At 40.6% G+C, this 22,277-nt stretch overlaps 1 protein-coding gene across 13 annotated transcripts in view; it reads right to left on the bottom strand.

Annotated features, from left to right (window-relative positions):
* Positions 1-22,277, bottom strand: part of PTPRT (protein tyrosine phosphatase receptor type T) — a 262,100-nt gene that overhangs the window by 61,304 nt on the left and 178,519 nt on the right. For 9 of the 13 annotated variants that reach the window (XM_063455671.1, XM_063455669.1, XM_063455672.1 and 6 more), the window contains exons 8-15: positions 7,424-7,720; positions 6,762-6,871; positions 6,044-6,245; positions 5,789-5,891; positions 5,105-5,378; positions 4,379-4,415; positions 2,202-2,258; positions 1,418-1,553 (exon numbers count right to left, since the gene is read on the bottom strand). In XM_063455671.1, the coding sequence (XP_063311741.1) occupies positions 1,418-1,553; positions 2,202-2,258; positions 4,379-4,415; positions 5,105-5,378; positions 5,789-5,891; positions 6,044-6,245; positions 6,762-6,871; positions 7,424-7,720 (1,216 nt within the window). The remainder of the gene's footprint in view (positions 1-1,417; positions 1,554-2,201; positions 2,259-4,378; positions 4,416-5,104; positions 5,379-5,788; positions 5,892-6,043; positions 6,246-6,761; positions 6,872-7,423; positions 7,721-22,277) is intronic. The other 4 variants (XM_063455680.1, XM_063455679.1, XM_063455673.1 and 1 more) reach the window with 1 other exon arrangement.

Genomic DNA, 22,277 nt, shown 5'->3' on the forward strand with positions numbered 1-22,277 from the left:
GAAAATTAGATTGCAGTCAGCATGGCACCTTACAAATGATTCAAGCACATAGCAGATGTTTAACTCGGCACAATACACAGCTCGTGTGTACATGTTCTGAAAATGGAGAAACTACATAAACTTATAATAACGCACCCTGAGGGTAGAAAGGGGGGGGGTGGGGGGGGGGGGCAAATGGGAATGTGGTCTTGGAGAAATCAGGTTGTGAGTTCATTAGAGGGAATGCAGAAGGTTTGGCATTATTTAGAGAAAAATTTGAGCCTGGGACTTGGAATGAGAGAGAGAGAGAGTGCTTTTGCAGTTGATTAGACAAAAGAATTTGAGTACACTAAACCTCAAGAGAAAAGGGCTGAAACTACACTTAAACAGTGGGTGTGCAAGAGTGAGCCAGAATAATGAGAGAGCTTTATTTCAAAATGCAGATAAGACGACTGGGGACCAGGAGAGAATATGGAGCTCCAACTGTGGACAGAAAGACTAGAGGACTGGGTGAGAGAAGATGAGATACGAAAACGTGTGACTAGGAAGAGTGAATGGGAGGTAGGAAACCTTGGACAAGAAGAGAACAGGAAATATCGTATTTACTGTAATCTAATGCACACCTCAATTTTTGAAACCTGGAAGCTGAAATCTTTTTTTGCTGGCGAATGTAATGTGCATTTATACAAGATGATACTAATATACAACACTGTGCTACAATGAAAATGTTTATTGCCATATACGATAGTAACATTGATGGTATTTCAATTTTAGTGTTACATGTTAAGTCTATTCTTTCTTAAGCCCTCTTTCAGAAATGAAATTTGCCTGTTCGAATTCACCTGTTTGAATTCACCAGATTTAATTTGCCTGTGTGAATTCATCCGAAAATTTTGAATTGTGCCCCGAATGTAATGCGCCATCGAATCTAATGCGCAATTTAAATTTGCAAAACCTTCTTTTCCAAAAGAGGTGCGCATTCGATTCAAGTAAATATAAAGAGTGGGCGATAAAAGGACTGGGAAAAAAAAAAAAGAAGAAGAAGAAGGATACAGGAAAATATTATTGGAGATATGAATTTGAGACAATTGGCGTACAAGTGACAAGAAGAGTTGGGGGCATTGAAAGATGACTCAGGGCTAAGATGAATGGGAGGCAGTTAGCAAGTGGAAGATAATAGGAATGGAGAACAGGGAGATATGATTAATGGCAGACGGCTAGTAGATTCTGGACCAGGAAGAGAGAACAGGATGAACGAAGACTGGGGGACATAGTAACAAAATGGGATTAAGACTGGGAATAATGGGAGATGAAAATAACAATAAACATGAATTTATGAGAATTATAGCAACACATTGCTCTATAAAACATTTAACGGCTAAATCTATGCTTACTAAAGATTACAAAAGAATCTGCAGTATTTCCCGTAACTTCTAACCTTCTTTTGATAGTCATCATGGCTCCAAGGAGGATAATAATGAACATTAGCATTCCGGCAATAACCCCAGCGGTCTGCACTGTGCTGTCAGATGGTTTCTCAGGCTCCACAGTGTTGGTGTTCTGCGTAGAGGCTCCTTTAACACAAGAGATGTGCGAGATTATGCATTCCTATGAGAATATGACCCGGTAGCCCATATCTTACCACATGCAACTATGATCTCAGATAGAAAAGAGGATACAATTACTCATATACAAAATTAATGGGAACCTGAAGGGGCAGAACATACTGTATTCAAATGATGAATTCAGCAGGTGAATAAGTACCAGTGTAAGACACAAATTCCAATACAATGAAAATAAGATCTGTATAGTTGGGAAGCAGATACACTCAGCAAGCAGGTGATATTTATTTATTCACTTTGAGATTGTGTAGGGTCTTGGACCTTCAAATTGTCAAGCATGGAGTATTTAACAAACGTTTTAAGACCTTTTAATATAAAATACACCCCCTACATTGTAAGCCTTTAGCCAACTTGTTTGTGTTTTGTAGCAACTCTATCCTCACTAACTGTGTAAATGTGGCTCAAATTGGTTTCATATGCCTTTTAAAATAAGCGGAGCTATTCGCTAAAAACGGACTAATCAGGAATTCACTTGTGAATTGCAATTGTTAATGCAGAGCTGAGCTGGACAAAGTCGCTAGTAGATCGTTTTTTGGACTATTCCCAGTTTAGTAAATAGGTGAGTGTAAAACATTCTCTCTTTATAGAACACATAGTCACCTGTTACTGGCTGGCTTGGGGGGTGGCGGGTGGCGGGAAGAAGGTCGGCAGTTACCGCTAAGAAGCAAAAGGGAGGGATCCCGTCGGAAGGCATGCAGGAGAGGAAAACAAAGTGAGGAGGGAAGGAAAGGGTTGCAATAGCAGCCATCTTTAAGTGTCCATCCTAAGGCAATTGAGAGGGATACAGGAGTACAGAGACATGTGTAGGCAGACATACAGTTTGGGAAGAGTGTCATTGTCAATCTCCATTACTGAATGTCCTGCAGTTGCTACACACATTTCTAAAATATCATACTTTATGCAAATGTAACGATGTATAATGCTGTGCAGAACCTTAATTCCAAATCGTCAGTATGGAGGAAAAAAAGGCATTTCAGTCTTGACCGTCACTTAGGATTCTAGAACCTTGACCCTTTAATGGCAAGGTATGTGATATGATGGAGGTTCCGTATGTGTCTAATTCATACTGACTAGTCCAAGAGAATCTCTAGCAGCGGTTTCATGTACAAGATGCAGAGAAAGACTGGAATAACTTCAACTGCTAATCCTAACATGTGCTCTCTAAAAAATAACCTGTATGTCATGCCTGCCTGACCCTACTCAACATTGATTTTTTGCCTGTACCACACACCAGTACACATGTTCTCTTAGATCCTACTGGGAGTTACTGTGTAGGAACCACACAACATTTGTCCTGATAGAAGACATGACTGCACTTGTAATATATATGATAATTACCTGGGTCAGTTAAATATTTCTTTTGAATGCATGAGAGTGTTTGGGGCTCTGCCAGGTGAAGAATGACTCTGGAGCAAAAATGCAGGTCAGTGAGACTTAAAGGAACACTATAGTCACCTAAATTACTTTAGCTAAATAAAGCAGTTTTAGTGTATAGATCATTCCCCTGCAATTTCACTGCTCAATTCACTGTCATTTAGGAGTTAAATCACTTTGTTTCTGTTTATGCAGCCCTAGCCCTAGATCGACAGAGCCTGCATGGAAAAAAAAAAAACTGGTTTCACTTTCAAACAGATGTAATTTACCTTTAATAATTGTATCTCAATCTCTAAATTGAACTGTAATCACATACAGGAGGCTCTTGCAGGGTCTAGCAAGCTATTAACATAGCAGGGGATAAGAAAATCTTAATTAAACAGAACTTGCAATATAGAAAGCCTAAATAGGGCTCTCTTTACAGGAAGTGTTTATGGAAGGCTGTGCAAGTCACATGCAGGGAGGTGTGACTAGGGTTCATAAACAAAGGGATTTAACTCCTAAATGGCAGAGGATTGAGCAGTGAGGCTGCAGGGGCATGTTCTATACACCAAAACTGCTTCATTAAGCTAAAGTTGTTCAGCTGACTAAAGTGTCCCTTTAACAGGTTACATTTTTAATGCATTGCTTTCCATTGTAAAAGTAAATCTAACCTGTGTTTAAATTGTGTTGTGAGGGAAGGGGGTTAAGTCATACGAAGACAAAACAAATCTTACTTTAAATGTTCAAGATTGTTTATTCTGATCATAGCCTAAAAGATGCTCCCTAATGACAGGTTAAGGACCTTCACTGGATTTGCCTGGATTTGCCTGCAGTGATGTGCTAAGAATTGAGTGCAACTCAAATCACACTCATCTCCACCGATTTAACTATCTGTCCTCTTCTATCTTTCACTCATTCCCTCTCCACATGGTAACATTGTACATATAGATGGAACTGAAGTCTGCTGTAATTGTACTAAGCACCAAACCACGATGAGCAATGCATTTTGATGTACTGTGTAACTCTGGTGCGAAATGGTCTGCCATTCAAGTTAAATGTGCTAGTTATGTACATGACACTATTAGCCATGCCTTCTTTAACATGCCCAACCTTTGTACTTCAGCTCCCAAGGGGCAGTAAACCCTTAGAATTGTTTGCCAGGCAACCTCAGGCCAGGAAATAGTGAAAATAATACACATGCCAAGTTAAACTGGTGTACAATATGTGTGCTTTTCAAATGATTGTTCTGGTGTTTCCACTGGCTCATTGAGATAGTGGTTTGTTCTCTCATTGTTTGGAGGTCCTGTTTTATTTTTGTCCGTCCTCGTCTGCTTTATCTGATGTCATAGCTCCATGTATAACTGCTTTCCCTGCCACGCTTTCTATTTATATTTATCATTACGCAGAAGTGATTTATTTACCTTTGGATGCTAGGCGGACACAGCTGATCTTTGTCTCCTGTGAAAAAAAAAGAGGAGACAGTAACACAATGGTGTCTGACTCAGTTGGCTGTATGCCAGTGTCTGTGTTTCTGACTCAGTCTATTTGTGTGTATATGTCTGTGTGAATGAGTCTGCTGTATTGGTGTCTTTGTGAGTGAATTTGCTTTGTGTGTTTGTATTCATGTCTGTCTTTCTGATCCATTCTTCTCTTTGTGCATCAGTCAGTATTGGTGTCTGTGTAAAACTGTTTGCTTTCTTTGTGTATCAATGTCCCTGTGAACCAGGCTGCTCTGTTTGTGTGTTAGTATCTGTATTTCTCAGCAGTTTGCTCTCATTCTGTATAGGTGTCTATATGGTCAATCTGCTCTCTTTGTGTATCTGTGTGCTCGGTGTGTAGGTGTCTGTGTAGCCAGTCTTCTCTCCTTGTTTATCTGTCTATGTCATCCATCTGAGTTTGTCTGCTCTTCATGTGTCCCTGTCTGTCCTTTTTGGTCCCTCTGTGTGTATCTACATCAGTCTGTTTTTTCGTGTGTCCTTCAGTGTATATCTAAATCAGTCTGTCCTTTGTGTGTGCACTTGTCTGAATGTGAATTAGTCTGTTCTTTGCTTGTCCATAGGTGTGTATGTTAGTCAGTCTGCCCTTCGTGTGCCCTCTGTGTCTATTGGAATCAGTTTATTTGTGTATGAGAAATCTGTAATAAATACCCCGTTGGCAGTACTGAGTGCCTGGAAGTATATGCTATAGCTCTTCACTGGCGAAAGAGGAGCATTCCAGTATCCATTGTAGGTCTTGTTGTCTCCAACTGTAAAGGGTTGTGTGACAGCCAACTGTGCTGGCTTCAGTTCTGCTGCAAAGTAATGAGCAGATTCCAGTGCTGAGGCATTCCGGTAACCCACTGGCACAGGGAAGCACCCACTGCCATCTGCTGCCCGCCCTGACCTCTGGGCCCGTTCTTCTTTCACCACCAGCTGGTACACACTGCCAAAGGTGACAGAAGACAGAGAGCTTACGAGGGAAGTGAGAAGCGAGTAGATCAAAGAAATCAAGAACAGGAGAGAATGATGAAGATGTGCCTTTAGCTTTCTAAGACAAGGTCGCCTGAGATGGGGTAAGACTCCCTGATATAAAGCTGAGAATAGAGTTTGGGATTTAAGATAATTGCACTATAGTCTGTGAGTTCAGGGTTTGGTTCTGAGCCATGTCACCACCATGGCGGGGGAATAAGGAGAAACTAGCTGGGCATTTGGTGCATGGTGGACACATCCAGATGTTTTTTTAAAAAAAAAAATCCTTACAGTTAGCCCCTCTCTCTCTTGTGGGTTTATCACTCAAATAGATACAGCATAGACATATTACTTGACGTGGATTGAAGGATTACTGAAAATTACCTCACAGGGGCACCTCGGGACTGTGCTGGTTTCAGCCAAACCGTGATGGTGGTTTCTGTTTCATTAAGAGGAACCTCTGCTTCAGAATCGATCATGGAAGGAGCTGTTATAGAAAAAGTGTGAGAAATCTGAGCAAACAGTGACTCACGAAAGATTACTGATGGAGTGTGTGTATGAGAGATAACTCAAAGCAGAATACTGGGGAGATGATAAAAACAAACACGTATGCCTTCTTAGTATAGTTTTCAAAGGCACCTGATATTTTGGTGGCAATGCGGGCAGTCACAGGGGGTCCAAATCCCTTGCTTGTGCTGGCTCTGATGGTGAAGGAGTAGGTAGATCCAGGATAGAGTCCCACAAAGAGATGGTGAGTTTCATTGCGCAGCTTGAAGATCCGTCCCTTTTGATTGGATAGATCTGCACTGGGATCAAGAGAGCCCACTGCCTTATAGGAGATCTGAGGGGGAGATAGGCATAAGCATTGGGTAGTAGTGTATGTGTGCAAACATTGCTGGGATATGCACTGCTTGTGTACTTGCTGGCCTAGACCTATATGTCTTCATTATTCATAGTTCAGGATTTTCTAAAATACCCTTTATTATTCTCATTGCGTGTGTATAAAAATGTTTGGCAGCACCGACTTTGTGCACATATGGTGATTTTCATTAAGTGTGTGCCATATTCAGCGTTCAATGCTATAATGTGCCCATGGTGCGTGGGGAGAGTAAATATTTAAAATACCACATGTGTGAGCACAATTCTACATTCATAGTCTGTTTTTTTATACATTTTGGTTTCTCCTGTGTGAATTAAAGTGTTTAAACATTGGCTATGAGGTGATTCAGACTGAATGTGTGTACAGGATGGATGGCAGTTTATGTTTAATAAGGTTAGCCGGCAATGTACCGTATATGTAATGTGTGTACATGATTTTAGCATTTCATGTTAAATGTGTATATTGAATGCCTGGTACCTCATACATGGAGATGACCCCATTTGTCTCATTTGGAGCTTTCCACTGTAAGTAAATCTTCTCTTCAAAAGGCCCACCTTGAATAGACTCTAGAGGGACAGGTGCAGGTACTGTAAGAGGAATACACATCTTTCAATAGATAATACAATAAAAATACCAGAATCGTAAAACATTATGCAGCACAACACAATGGCATATAATGTCTAAAACACAGAAGACCTTCAGCTTACTCCTGAAATGGATCACTCCATGGTATCTGTAGCATGTTGTAAGCCTTACCAAAAATTACTGGAGGAACAAAGCTAGGACTAAAAGTCTGTAGTTACACCACCTTGTCTCATATCTTTCTCATATTATTAGACCTATCAGGTCTATTGAGGTTTTTCACTGCTAAAATGTCTCATTGTTATTTGTAGAATTAAAATGATGTACCAGGTTTCTATGGCTCTGATTTACATCCATTGTTTGGATATTGAGAAGCCTGTACTTTAACTACAACATGTATCGCATATTTCCACCACCTGGGTTGTGGCTATGTCATTCCAGTGTTAAACACTAAATTATCAAGGATTATGTCTTTCAAAGGATGAGCAATCCACCATTTAATGTAAACTCAGAACTGAATGGTTTCCACCCAGTTTTGGGGTGCCTTTGTCTCTCACCATCTTCCTCTGTGTGCACCACAATCTCTCCACTTTCTTTTCTGCCCTCAGGGTTGCAGAGAGCAAGGCGCAAGTAAACAGCTGTATGGGGCCTAAGGCCACGTAGCGTGTAATGGCTGGAGGTCAAAATCAGCTCCTCAGCCTCCACTCGTTCCTCCCCTAGCCGGAAGCTGTAGTGCAGGGTCAGGTTGTAGCTGTGGCACCGAGTGACTGAATAACCAAACGGCTCCCACTGCAGGGTCAGTTGGCGGGCACGGATGTCGACCAGCTCTACATTCTGGGGCCCATGCACTGGGTCTGCAAGTAGAAGAACATGGTTCGATGTTGGCATAGTACAAAACACCACCATTACCACATTCCTAATATAATATAAACTCTGCATATATTTAAACATTTACATTGATACTGTTTTAAATGGTAACTGCATCAGTTACATTCTGTTCATACTTCATTGTAACACAGATATACCGTATTTACTCGAATCTAATGCGCACCTCAATTTTTGAAACCTGGAAGCTAAAAATTGTTTTGCTGGCGAATGTAATATACAACATTGTGCTACAATGAAAATGTTTATTGCCATATACCATAGTAACATTGATGGTATTTGAATTTTAGTGTTACATGTTAAAGGATCACTATAGGGTCAGGAACACAAACATGTATTCCTGACCCTATAGTGTTAACACAACCATCTAACCCCCCTGGGCTCCTCATGCCTCCATAAATATAGTAAAAATCTTACTGTATTCAAGCCTGAAGCTGTAAATCTGCATGCTGTTAGACTCCGAAAAACAATCAGTCTGCTGACATGTGGTAGTCTGATCCAATCACAATGCTTCCCCGTAAGATTGGCTGAGACTGACAAAGAGGCAGATCAGGGGCAGAGCCAGCATGATTCAAACACAGCCCTGGCCAATCAGCATCTCCTCATAGAGATTAATTGAATCAGTGAATCTCTATGAAGAAAGTTCAGTGTCTGCATGCAGAGGGGGGAGATACTGTATCAAAGGATGCTGTGCACAGTGTTGCCCTGAGAAAGGCTGCAGGAGCTATAGTTCTCACCTGAACAACCTTATTAAGCTGAAGTTGTTCAGGTGACTATAGTGTCCTTTTAAGTCTATTCTTTCATAAGCTCTCTTTCAGGAACGAATTTTGCCTGTGTAAATACGCCTGTATGAATTTGCTGGAATGAAATTTGGGGGGAAATGTATAATTATGCCCTGAATGTAATACGCCATCAAATCCAATGGGCATTTAAATTTTGGAAACTTAATTTTCCAAAAAAGTTGCGTATTAGATTTGAGTAAATAAGGTATATATTAAGCCATGATATTTCAAATATATTCTCTCATTGTGTGTTGTGGTTTTCTTTCTATTTTACGTTCTCTTTTCTCCCATCTATCTCACAGTCATTGTAGTTTTTATTTTCCCATCCTTTTTAATTAATTCTCTCCCGTTCTCTCTTTTTCTGCAAGCTTTTCTCAATCCTCCACTACCTGTGCTATAATCCTCTCTCCCTGCTTCTGTAATCTCAATTTACCTGAGTCTCAACATCCCTGTATCAAGGCTCCCTGTCGCACTTCCTTCATACCCCATTATCCTTGACAGATGCATGTTTCTTGTCTTGCTCTTTATTTTTATTTTTTCCTTTTTCTTTCACTTATATCCCCACTCTCTTTTCGCTATGTCTCTCTCCCTCCTCTCATACACTTCCTATGGTTGAATGACAGATACGTGGCTGTTATCTTGCAGCAGGGGACTCTCAGTTGATGCCAGTCTCCCCCCCCCCTGTCTGCCGTCCGCCTCCCGAGAGGTGTCAGACGGCCTGTGTCACTCACACAGCCTGGCGTCTTGCTCTTCTGCCAGGACCTGCCACTTGCTTTGTCACTTAAGCTCCGGGACACAGCCCTTGTCCTTATCACTGAGCAGCGAAATATAGATCACTCACTCCTCAGAGGTTTGGCAACTTCCCTACCAACAGCAAGTTAATGTTCAACAGCCATCATGCAATGGTTAACAAAAAAAAAAAAAAACTCACCAACAAAAAGGGCAACATAAAAGACAGGACAACCGTAAAACCTGTTACACATGTCAGTACCATTAAATCACTGACAGGCAAAGAATCTCTTCGCAGAATACTACGACTTAATCCATCAACGGAGAGAACATATGTGACAGCTTGTCTGTCAGTCAATCTAGAAATATACTTTAAAATATGAGCATTTTACAGTTCAGTTCAATCCTGGCGTCAGAACGATGGTTCGAGACATCAAATATTTTGCTTACATTTCCAAGTTAACTGAACACATTATAAGGCAAATATAAGATTTTTTTTTTTTAAAAGACACATGCACATCATTTCGGAAATATAGTGTTACAGTGACGCTCACAGAATGCTGTGCAAACTATGCAAATGAGTATGGTGCGGCTAAAGTGTGAGATCAGACATTCTATACAATACTTGAAAATTCCCCTGGAGAATGTGCAATAGAATAAAATGCAATGAAAGGAAAATAATAGAGTTCAAAAGATCTTAATCCCAATTTATTTACAATCACATAAGTTCGCAGCACAGGTTAAGCCTATCTTATCTTCAATGGGGCTTTTAATTTGTCTATTTTGACTGGATATTGTACAAAGTGCATGATCAGCTTTCGATAAAGTAAGGGAAAATAAGTCATATTGATGAATATTTCTATATTGATGCTTGAAATAGCACTATTCTGTTCTGTGAGAGCAATGTAGAAAGCATGTTTGTGGTTTAAACAGATTGTTACAGGTCACATAGGTTTTGATCAGATTCTCTCTCTGTCTCTCTCTCTATAGAACAGAATAGTGCGATTTCAAGCACCAATATAAAAATATTCATCAATATGACATATTTTCCCTTACTTTACCCTAAGCTGTTCAGGAGAGAGAGAGTTTTTATTTTGATTGCATGTTAAAGGGTCCTAATGCTTAAGAGACTTTTCTGAACATTTTACAAATATACACAATCATATCATTTTTCACTCATATTTTTCGTGATTATTTTATATATTACTATATATGATCTCTTTGGGGGGAAATGGGATACAACATTTCCTTTTTTTTGTGTGTAAATCATTTATAAGAACTATTAGAGAAAACTATTTGCATTGCATGATTTTCTGCCTGGGATAAGGGTACGATACCAATTAATACAATCTCCACCAATCTTGTGAAAAACATGACATTGGTGTCTTGGCGCTGTACAAAGACCCTTGCCCTAACAAATCATGGAGTATTTAAGAAACATAATGGTGTAGCAAATATTAAGTAAAATGTAGCAATAGTGGCTATTATGAAGACATTGATAAACACCTTGACTTTTCTTGTGATTTATAATGAACAGTTTGTCCTCCCTCTCTCTCTCTCTCTCTCTCTCTCTCTCTCTCTCTCTCTCTCTCTCTCTCTCTCTCTCTCTCTCTCTCTCTCTCTCTCTCTCTCTCTCTCTCTCTCTCTCTCTCTCTCTCTCTCTCTCTCTCTCTCTCTCTCTCTCTCTCTCTCTCTCTCTCTCTCTCTCTCTCTCTCTCTCTCTCTCTCTCTCTCTCTCTCTCTCTCTCTCCATACATACATACATACATACATACATACGCACACACACTAAATAAGAAACTTGGCAATTATGGTTGAATGAACTCATGATGGCTCAAATGACAAAATGATTGTGTAGTGAATAATGGCCTATTCCAGGCAAAGTGTGGAGTTAATGTTCTGTATACCATGCCTGTCCATTTCAGGGAATGTGTGAACTGCAATTCTGTAGTTTGCCAAGGCATTGTAAAAAAAATTTAATAATAATAAATCATAAACATCCTTCTGCAACGTATAACTAGCTATATTGTATAACCACATGTTTCCAAAATAATATTGTACGCATGGACTATAGTTGCTTTATTTTTAGTTTATATTGGAGATCGGTTTAAGAGATCCTAGCTACATTTCTCCAAAGAGATTTATTGGAAATAATAAATCTGTTAAGAGTGCAAGATCCGCAAAATACTCATGTAGCAAGCTTCAGTGAAGCCCCTCTGGGTACCAAAGGGCAGAGGTGCTGGTAAACCTGTACATTTAATTCCCAGTGGACCATTCAGCTAGAAAAAATATTTTACATCATATGGTAGTGTTTTAGAAGATGGTTCGCCCTTCATTTTAAAGCAAGCTGTAATGTGTTAGTACTGTAAGTATGTGTGTGTATGTAAAGTATGTATGTATTTATATATATATATATATATATATATATATATATATATATATATATATCACATACAGGTACACAGATACATGTACCTAAATGTACTAAACTAAATATAAATTCTCCACTTGCTCATTAGCACCCTCTCTACCTATGAGGCTTTTTAGTACTGTTTGAGGCCTGTCTCTCTCGGTTCCTCTTCTCCTGTCCATCAGGCTCTCACTAGACAATGCATGTTGGAGAAACACTTTTTTTTGTACTACTGGGAAGGCACAAAGGTTCTATGAGGGCACAACAGCAGTAGTGTAGAAATGTGATGGCCAACCAACAGCCTGGACTGGATACAGTTAACAAACTATGCAGGGAGTACTTAAAAGGCTTGCAAAGAACAGCCTGCCTGTCTCCCAGAGAGGATGACTGATTTATAGGGAAGAGAGACCGAGAGTAAGTTCCTCTCTCCTCCTAGATGTGCAAGGACTAAAAAAAAAAGATAAGTGCCAAGCAATTAAAGAGTCACTATGAGCACCATCACAACTTTGCGCAATTTGCAAAGTTGATTGTGCATAGCACATCCTACAGCCACCCGCAGCTCAAACAATAATTTCAGGCTACCGGTGCTTTCCTATTGTGATTTCACTGGCGCTGGATGTCCTTATGAAAAGTGCGAGGACCTCTACTAAAGGCTCCTGGAAGGCCCTTTAGTGGCTGTCTGGTAGACAGTCTTAATACTGCAATGTAAACATTGCAGTTTCTTAAAAACTGCAAAAATATACATTGCAGGACTAAGGGGACAAAGACATTGCACCTGGACCACTTCAACGAGCTGAAGTGATCTGGGTGCCTTTAGTGTCCCTTTCAGCACAGTGCACTCATAATGTGGCCTGGGCTCTCTCCTCCCAGGAGCGAGAGCTGTGAACCATGGCTCTGTTTAACATGACCTGGTTTTCTAAACAGTAAACTGGAAAATGTATAAACTGATATTAGACGTCAAAACGTTGCTATCACTTTACAGGGTAATTCCACTCATCCTAAATGAGAAACGCAAACGGCTCCTGGAGATAAACTACTTATCCCATACCACTTAGACTACTAGATGACTTGGGTCCAAGATCCCATTGTATGGCTATCTGCTCTGGCACCATAACGGTCATAAAAAGAATGCAATTGAAATGCAGGGAGCACTTTATTAATGCCACTATTACTGGGATTGCGAAAAATGACAAGACGAACAGGGAACATAACTGGGGATCCCCACTGATAAGATACACCAAATAAATATAGTAATTACAAGAGATTTAAAACAAACAGCTCGAATGCATCAAGGCTGCTACATTTTCCTCCTCGTTAAATAATAAATGAGCGTGTTGGGGTAAGTCTGCCATGCAAAGGAGGAACAAGTGTAATTGTAATAATTCATCAGGAGTAAAGGGGTACATTATACACAACAAGATGCAGACGTAGAACTAATTTTCAATCAGAAACTGTTGCACCAGCTTAAAGGCACACTATAGTGTCAAGAAAACCGCTTGGTTTTCCTGACACTATAGTGCCCTGAGGGTGCCCCCACCCTCAGGGTCCCCCTCCCGCGGCGCTGAAGTGGTCTGGGTGACTATAGTGTCCCTTTAAGAGAATTTGGATTGGGTACGACTTTATCTACAGGCATTGTGTAATTTTCCCTCTCCTTGCCACCATCAATCCTCTGGATAATATCAGAATATATGTTGCTTAATTTGATTTATTTAAAAGAAGTGACCGCATAATAAATAAAAAAAAAAATCATTTTTTTTGTATGTATTTTATATAAGTACTCTAAGAATAGATATAAATATATATATATCGTTTGCACCCATATCCACTCAATAAAACATACACACAGATACATATTGTGAACACATTTATTGGCACTCTTGAAAGAAAGGAAAGTGCCTTGGAGCAACCAGGAATCAATAATCTAGTAACTTGGAAGCTGTGCAAGCAATTAACTGAAATATTTTATTAGAATATATTAAAATGTCAATGATTCGGTATGCTATGCTAGAGTTTCCATCAAACCTTGGTAAAAGATTCAACCAGCAGATCAAAAGATTGCATTTTTGTTTAATATAGTATTATAAAACATTTCAGTTTTAGGCTCCAGTCCTTTGAGTACACAGTTGGAAACGACAATATTCAGCGTAAAATTTATTGCATTATATGAAAGAGGAGAAAAAAACATGGATTGGTGTGACAGCTGATCTCTGTCGTTCTATTTACTGCGCGATTTAATTCCAAGCTATGATGGCTGCCTGGGCATAATGGAAGTTGTAATTCATGGCAGTTCAAGTAACAGACGCAACCTGCCTCTAATGTATTCATTAATGTAGATTTCACCTAATAGGTAGCTAACATGATCAGTGACATTTTATTCTATAATTAGTGTCAAACAATGGTTAACTTACACTTTACTTCAAGATTCATCTCATTGCACTTGGTATACATGTAAAAATATATATATATATATATATATATATATTTGTGGTCAGGGAAAAAAGCCGTATTAATGTTAAAACCTTATGATTATCTAAATTCGGTTGGGGTGTGCCGAAAACGATATTCGGGCGGGCCTGTAAATAAAGAGGGCCAGAAACATAGTGGTTTTGATGGTGTTGTTTTTTTCTGTTTCAAAGGGCTGTGAGTCTAATGCGTTGGATAAGGCTCTGAACCTTTCCCTGTCTATTGGTTGTCGTTTTGCAGTTTTGGGACCTTCTAACCGTAGGATGCCTTTTAAAATGTTCTTTATTGGGTTTGATGACATGAAGGTACTGTGGCTGGGGTATGTATTTGTGACGTAATATTGTATGCCTGTTAGATAGAGTTTTATGGTATTGTGTGCACGTTTTAGGTTTAGGTGGCAAAAAGAGGTAAAGGCCACCATTGTATCTAACGTCAATGGGTTTTGTATTCGGTATTCTGTGTTAAATCTGTTAAATAAAGTGAGTGCTCGATTATATGATCGTCTAGTTTTTGCCGATAGTGCTGTTTGTGCCAGCATTCTCCCATGTGCCATTAGTGTTGCTAGTCCAGGATGAGTGGTATTTTCTTGGCTGAAGGATGTTCTTGAAAGAAAACCTGTAGATTGCAACAAGAAAGGGCATCAAGTGCTGTGTTTTGTTTGTCCGGTATGTGTTCACAGATCAAGTGGAAATGTTGTGTTGCTGCTAACCATGTGAGCCTCCTAACTAGACTCATAATTGTCAGGGAAGATGACCTGCCTTTGTTAAGAACGTCACTTGCTGCCATGTTGTTGGTGAGGCATTTTATAGTCTTCCCTTCCCACTGGTGGCCCCACACTAGCGCTGCTGCCACTATTGGATATATTTCGAACAGGACAGAAGTACTGTTAAATGATGGTAAAGTTGTTGTTTCTATTGGCCATTTGTCTCTGAACCATTCATCACCAAGAATTGCTGCGAACACTGAGTGTGCTGCTGCGTCTGTCCATAACACTGGGGAGTTCTCTGTCAAAGGAGGGATGAAAAGATTTACCCCATTCCAGTGTGTCAAGAATTCTCTCCACATGGCCAAATTTTCCCTATCCTGACCGTCGAGTGTTATGATGCTGTCGTTGTGAGGTATGTTTGGTAACAGGCTAAGTAGTCTTGAAATAAATGCTCTACCTTGTGGGATTATCCTCATTGCAAAGTTCAGAGAACCCAGGAGAGACTGTAGGTCTTTCCGAGAAGTGGTCCCTCTTCGACCTCTGCCTTGATTCTCTGAACTTTATCGCCTGGGAGACTCGCTTGCATGGTCACCGAGTCTAGGCATATCCCTAGAAACATTAATTTGGTAGTGGGGCCTACTATTTTCTCGACAGCTACTGGTACACCTAATGCGGAAAATAGTGCTAGTTTCTTCGCCATACTCTGTGGTGTGGTATTGGGGTGTTCTACTGTCAGAAAATTGTCCAGGTAATGTACTACGACTGGACAACTTGTGACATGCAACAGGAGCCAACACAGTGTTTCGTCGAAAAGGTCAAAAAGTTTGGGGCTACTTTTGGCTCCGAACGTTAATCGATTGGCAAAATAATAAAGTCCTTTCCATTTTACCCCATGCAGATGCCACAGTGACGGATGTATGGGAAGCAGCTTGAAGGCATTGGTAATGTCGGTTTTCCTGATCCAAGCTGCTACCCCAGCCTTCAAGATTGCCTGTATGGCGCTGTCTACTGTGGCATACTGCAGTGAAAACTCCTCAGATGGTATAAGTGAGTTAAGGCTAGGTATGGCGACAGAATGTGGAGCAGACAAGTCGATTATCAATTTTTTAAATTGTTCTATTTGCCGGTTGCTATACCCAAGGGGTTGGTACGCCAACACGTGAATGTTGGGTTTTGAAAAGGCACAAGCATAAATTCTTTCTCCGTCTCTGATCTCGACCAAGTTGTCTACTATTGTTGGTTCTGTTGTGTCCGACTGTAGGTTGTTGCACTCGAGTGTGCCTGTGGGCAGTGTGATCAATCCTGTGTGGAAACCCTCCGTGAACCCTGTGACTAGAAATTGTACTCATTCATGAGGGGTGTGCATTAATGTGGAAAGCCAACATGTCAACCTGAATTTCGGTCAGTCATTTTCTTGGGAAGAGGCGGTTTGGGCACATGGTCTTAGCGTGGGCTCGGTAGCAGATTGAGCAGACATGTAACAACCTGCAGGCGCTGAAACTGCAGCCTTGTACATTGAAATTGTTTCACACCTGTGCCTTTCCCAAGAACACTATAGGTCTACCAAGAATATCTTTTAAGCCTTTCTGTTCTGCTCTGCTAGTGCTAGGGGCTGCGTAGCTAGTGGTGGGAAAACTGGGCTCGCTGGGGCACAAGTTGGTAGTGTGCGAGTTTGAAGAGCAGATTGCACAAGCTGGTGGTACTAGCCCGGCAAAGTGGCGACAGAAGAATTCGGTGTCCATATGACTCCAATCTATTCTTATGTTAAATTGCGCAAAGGTTGCCGCTGCCTTGGCTGAAAAAGACTTATAGTAGTCCAAAAATTGGTACCACCGTACTCGTTTCCCAGATCTACCAACTTGTTCATGTGCAAGTCCAGTTCCTCTCTACATTGTGGAAAATTAAAGCATAGTACGAAGTCTGGTATGGGCAGTTTTTTTGGCCTTGAGCACTACTAATAGGTCACCATAGTTGTAGGTTTTGTTTTCCACTATGTCCTGTGATGCTATCAGTAAGGACATGAGGTTTAAGTCTTTTCCCACAAGAATGTCTTTATTGATGTTGGGAGGTTCCATGTGTGCTGGTGTGATAATATGTGTATCTGAACTCTGTGCATTTTGCGAATACAGTGTGAATAATTCCACTGGTGTTTTACAAATTCAATTTCATTCATCCATTTTAATACAGAGGGGAAGTGTTTAATAATAGAAATAACCTGGTGTGTTTTATATATATATATATCTCTCTATATATATATATATATCTCTCTCTCTCTCTCTCTATATATATATATATATATAATGTTCAATCTTCCTTTTATCTAACACTTTTTATTACGATTAATGAACAACAGACTTCTATCTCTGTGATGTATTCTTATGGAGAACTAAGTACTCCCAGGTAGGCTGATTACAGGAGGCCCTCAGATTTTCCAAACTCTCTGTGGCCAAGATTTTCAGATAAGTACGGGCAAATTCTTCTTGTTAATCGAGTCAGACTGGCCTTCGTTATGTGATCTTTTTACATTGTTTGATCAGGTAAGACTTGTTTGAATGTGAAGATACGCGTTTTATTCTGCCAGAGATGTAGGTTAACTAATGCACTTCTTGAGAAGTCACAATGCACGAAAAAAATAAATAAAATAAAATAAAAAATGCCTCCGTGTAGCAATCTTCAATTGAGCCCCTGTGGGAAATTAAGGGCAGAGGTTCTGATGAACTTGTAAAGTGATATCCCGAAGGACCGTACAACAAGAACAAATGCTTCCCATCACGAGAAAGAAATAGCTGCATGTTTCTTGTTTTGGCGTACGCCAAGCTGAAAAGGGAGGTGGGCAGCAGAGAGGAGCCTTCCAGCATTGTCTACCGGAGTAAAAAATGTTTCTTATTGCACATCTCGAAAAGAACCATACCTCCTGCAACATCCAAAATGTCTGCAGCAGATGTGTGTGCTTAACTTTTAACTCAGTCTTATTTTTCTCTGATTCTCTGTTACTTCTGGGACCAAAGAACATGGAGATAGTGAATGCATATTAAACGAGTAGAATATTTTGGCAGCAATGGGCTAGCCAGGTCTGGACCAGGGCCTAGTGCAGCTGCGTTCTTGGATCGAGGCTTGCAATTATCAGTGGTAGCTGGAAAGGAAGGCACTATTTTTGGATTTTGTATAATAACGAGGAAGCTCCTTTTTTTGTGTGTGTGTGAATGCATGTTGTATATAGACATCAGGAAAGGGAAGAGGAGTGTTATCAGCAGTCTAAGCACTGCGCCGCCGCTCTAAATAACTGAATAATCACAAGGAAAATTCTGAAAATTGGATCTAAAGGAACTACAAACTTACACTGCGTGGTCTCATAACTATGACCCTGGAGGTACAAAGGCAATGTACTCAAATAAAATAGCACTCAGACAATATATGCTGAATGTGTGTATATAGATACGGTAATTCAATAGTTTAAATGGTGCCTTTGCATCAGAGAGCAATGAGGCATTAAACACTAATACAGATGATTAAAGGGAGACATTCAAGGGATGAAAATGGGCCCTTGGAGCGCTACAATCCTATTATTTCTATCATTCATACCCCCAACCCTACATTCCTTGCGATGTCAGACTATTTAACCCATTACGGATGCCTTTTTTTTACCCCATCGGGATTAATCTATATTTCATCCCTCTTCTTCAAACTTTAGAGTTCGTGGCAAGCCAGATTCTTTAAAAGTACATTTAACTCATTAAACACAATAATTCAACTCAGTCACTGTAACTCTTCCAGGAACTGGGATGGATATACATAAATGACACTGTTCTTTCTACGGATGAGCACATTGACCAAATAAATATATTCACTGGCTAATTTTGTTTATTTAATGAAAGTATCACTATCTGTTCTAACATGCTATCAACTATGTGATTTTAGATCGTCCATTTGTTCCAGCAGTTTCTCAACATCAAATTAATAGGAATGGTTATTGATGTAAGGCGTAGTGCGGCTCCAAGGCCTTTTCATTCCCCAAATTTACCTGCAGGAAGTGTTCCTAGAAATAGGATTGTCTTCTCTATCAGCCCCAGCAATTAAACCACTTTACTCCTCAGTAGGTTTTAGCCTATAACGCACTAAAACCACCGCTGCCTCTGAATTGGTTAACGGTAAACCCTCCCAAAGGCCTATTTAAATCTCCGCTCAGTGCAGTCGGATCCAAGTCATTTCCGCACATTATCATACACTTTCTGCTTCATTTATTTTGCTCTGTCCCTGGAAAAATTGTGTGTCTTATTTTCAGTGTGATTACATTTTCATCATGACATATTCGCAGCCTCAGACAATGGGGCCGCGGTTCTGTGAGCTGACTCATGGAAGTGGGAGCTATCGAGAGCGCATAGAAAAAAAAAATCCGTCCAGCTACAAGCGTGCGTCGAATCTTAAACTGTCAGGGCGAGCGAGGGGAAAAGAAGAGGGGGAAGAATTGGACGAGCAAAGGAGAGGAGAGAGGGATTTGCAGAATGAAGAAAGGAGGCAGGTGGGGTAGAGAGTGGATTTAAAGAACGTGAGCAGCAGGGTGAGGGATTTAAATAAGAGAACGAGAAGTTTAGGGTTTTATAAAAAAAATGCAGCAAGAGGTGAACATAGAAAGGATTGGAATGGAGAGGCTTAAAAGAATTGAATTAAAAGGTAAGCAGAGTAAAAGTATACAAAACAATACAAGTGTAAAAAAAAAAAAAGTGATTAAAAGGGGGAGATAAAACACAACCAGGCTTGGATGGTGGAGCAGATTTAAAGGTAAGGATATTGTGAATGCATATACAACCATTTTATTGCCACAAGAGGCTAAAGTGATGGGTTTCCTTTTAGAATTGAAAGGTATCAAATAAAAGAGACAAACAGATCAATCTGGTTCCCTATGCAATGTCTTTATCTAGGGGGTGATGACCCCAGATATGCCCCCTACACACGCTTCGAGTAAAGCTCCATCTTATAAATTATACAACAGCTTGGTTGGCGCAGCCTCTGATATTTGTTTATTGACAGGCTGCGTTCTACCTGTCTTTAGAACCTTTATCTGCAGCATGCAGCCCTGACTCTACAAGCATCTGAGCGCAGGTTGAAATCAAACCGTGGCAGGTGTCCTTATGCTGGCCAGATCCCAGGCCTCAATGAGACAGCCGCTTAAAGCATGACTTTGATTGCTTTCCTGCGGTTCCTATTTGTATGGGTTAGCAAAAGAGAACGATTAACCCGTGCAAGAACAAATAGGAGCCAAGCTTCTCTCTCTCGCCACATCGATGACGTTGCGATGTATTTGATATAGACTAGAAGAAGGAGAGTGTGGTTGATGGAAAGACGGGGAGAAGGAGACAGACAGGTAGATAACCTGGATTTATAGACTAAAGAAACAATCCATTTGTAAGCCAGATATTAAGGGCATTTCAAATTTACTGCTTGATAAATCTTGCACAAAAGAGCATACGGCACACAATAGAACCAAAAAAAAAGGAAGAAGAACAAACGATAGTGGTAATGAAGACAAGCAAGGTGGATGTGTTTAATTCTTTAAGTGTAAGGCTGGTGAACACAAGGAGGAGAGCGGTACAGACGTGGAACACAAAGGAACAGGGCAGTGAGACAAAGGAACAGTTAAAAGGGTTCAAAAGAAGTAAAAGTGACCCAAGCGACAGTGACAGACAAGAGGGGAGAATGGACCTGTAGGCAGATGATGAGGCCGGTCACTGGAAAGACAAAAATGGCTCTGATACAGGGTTTTTCATTACAAATCAGAGTGTTTCTCACCGCGATCACAGTGTTTATAGGGTAAAAGGTTAGTTAACGGATTGCTCCATCCAAAAATGCAGGGTAAATTAATCAACAGTATGCGTAATCGTCATTATACACACATGAACGTGTTGGTACACATACCCAAATCAGACACTCTGTAACAATTGCTTGGCCTCTCTTACTCAGAAAGGGTTACGATGGTAGGTTTGTTTCAATCCGTCTAGATAATTAGGAGGAAATCTTATTCCCAATCACAGCGCTTGATTGGGGGAGGCTGAGAGAAAGCATGATACCTGGGGAGAAGGCATTGTGCTGTACACGGCATGGCACAGCGGCTCTCTGCAGTAAGATGGCACTGTACTGCCCTCATTACAATAAATACACCTCATTTTACCTGCAGGGAACCAACACCTCCTTTCCTGCAGCATGGAACCAGCGAGGGGAGAGTAGAGAAAAAGAGGACCTGCAGGTGTTTAACTACTTACAGTCTGCTGACACAATAGGTAGGCAGGTGCAGTGTGGTGGCACTACGGGTACATGATGTGTATGTCCTGCTTACATGGGTACATGGGTACACAGTTACTGCCTGCTTAGATGACACTGAGTAGATGTATATTGGCTGCTGACATTGTGAAAACACAGCTATTGGGCACGAGCACTGGCACTGTCTGATGACACTGTAGGTACACAGTTACTGCCTGCTGACACTGTGGGTACACTGCTACTGCCTGCTGACACGGTGGGTACACAGGTACATCCTGCTGACACGGTGGGTACACAGTTACTGCCTGCTGACACTGTGTGTACACTAGTACTGCCTGCTGACATTACAGGTACACAGGTACTGCCTGCTGACGTTGCAGGTACCCAGACCCTGCCTGCTGACAGACAGTAGGAGAAGGTACTACTACTGCAATACTGATTCTGTTGGTAACTAGTACTATCTGCTGACATTCTGGGTACATAGGTACTCCCAGCTCACCCTGGGGTGACATGCGCAGTCTGTTGGTACTATAAAGATATTTGTATTACCTGTTGGCATTATGGGCAGAGTGGTATGATATTGCTGGCACTATGGTAGACAGATATGGTCTGATCACCAGTGTTAATTTTTCTCGACTAACAATCTTGAGATTTAGTTGACTAAAACTAGACTAAAACGAAAACAATTCAGATGACTAAAACTAAATTGGCATTTTTGTCAAAAGACTATGACTAAAACAAAAAGTTGCTGCCAAAATTAACACTGTACAGAGAGGCTGTGGATGGGGCAAAAGAGACAAACCCGGGCTTGGGAGAGAGACACCTAAAGGGGCTGGTGGGACACAAAGAGACACATAGGGGCTGGGGAAGGGGCAAAAGAGACGGATAGAGGCTTTAACTAAACCCATTAGATTTTAGTTGTGTCGACTAAAACTAAAACAATTCAGATTACTAAAATACGACTAAAACTAAAATGGATTTTTAGTCAAAAGACTATGACTAAAACTAAATAGAAATTTGTAGCCAAAATTCACACTGTATGAAGAAAGATGTGATCTCCTGCCACTGGGCAACTACCTACAGCCTGCTAGCTCACGGCTAGCAGGCTGTACACATGTCGATAAATAAAATGAGTTGGTACACTGCTATTTTATTGAAGGCCATTACAGGGGGAAAAAATT

The sequence above is a fragment of the Pelobates fuscus genome, chromosome 5 (assembly GCF_036172605.1).
Source record: "Pelobates fuscus isolate aPelFus1 chromosome 5, aPelFus1.pri, whole genome shotgun sequence".
In the NCBI taxonomy this organism is placed as follows: Eukaryota; Metazoa; Chordata; class Amphibia; order Anura; family Pelobatidae; genus Pelobates; species Pelobates fuscus.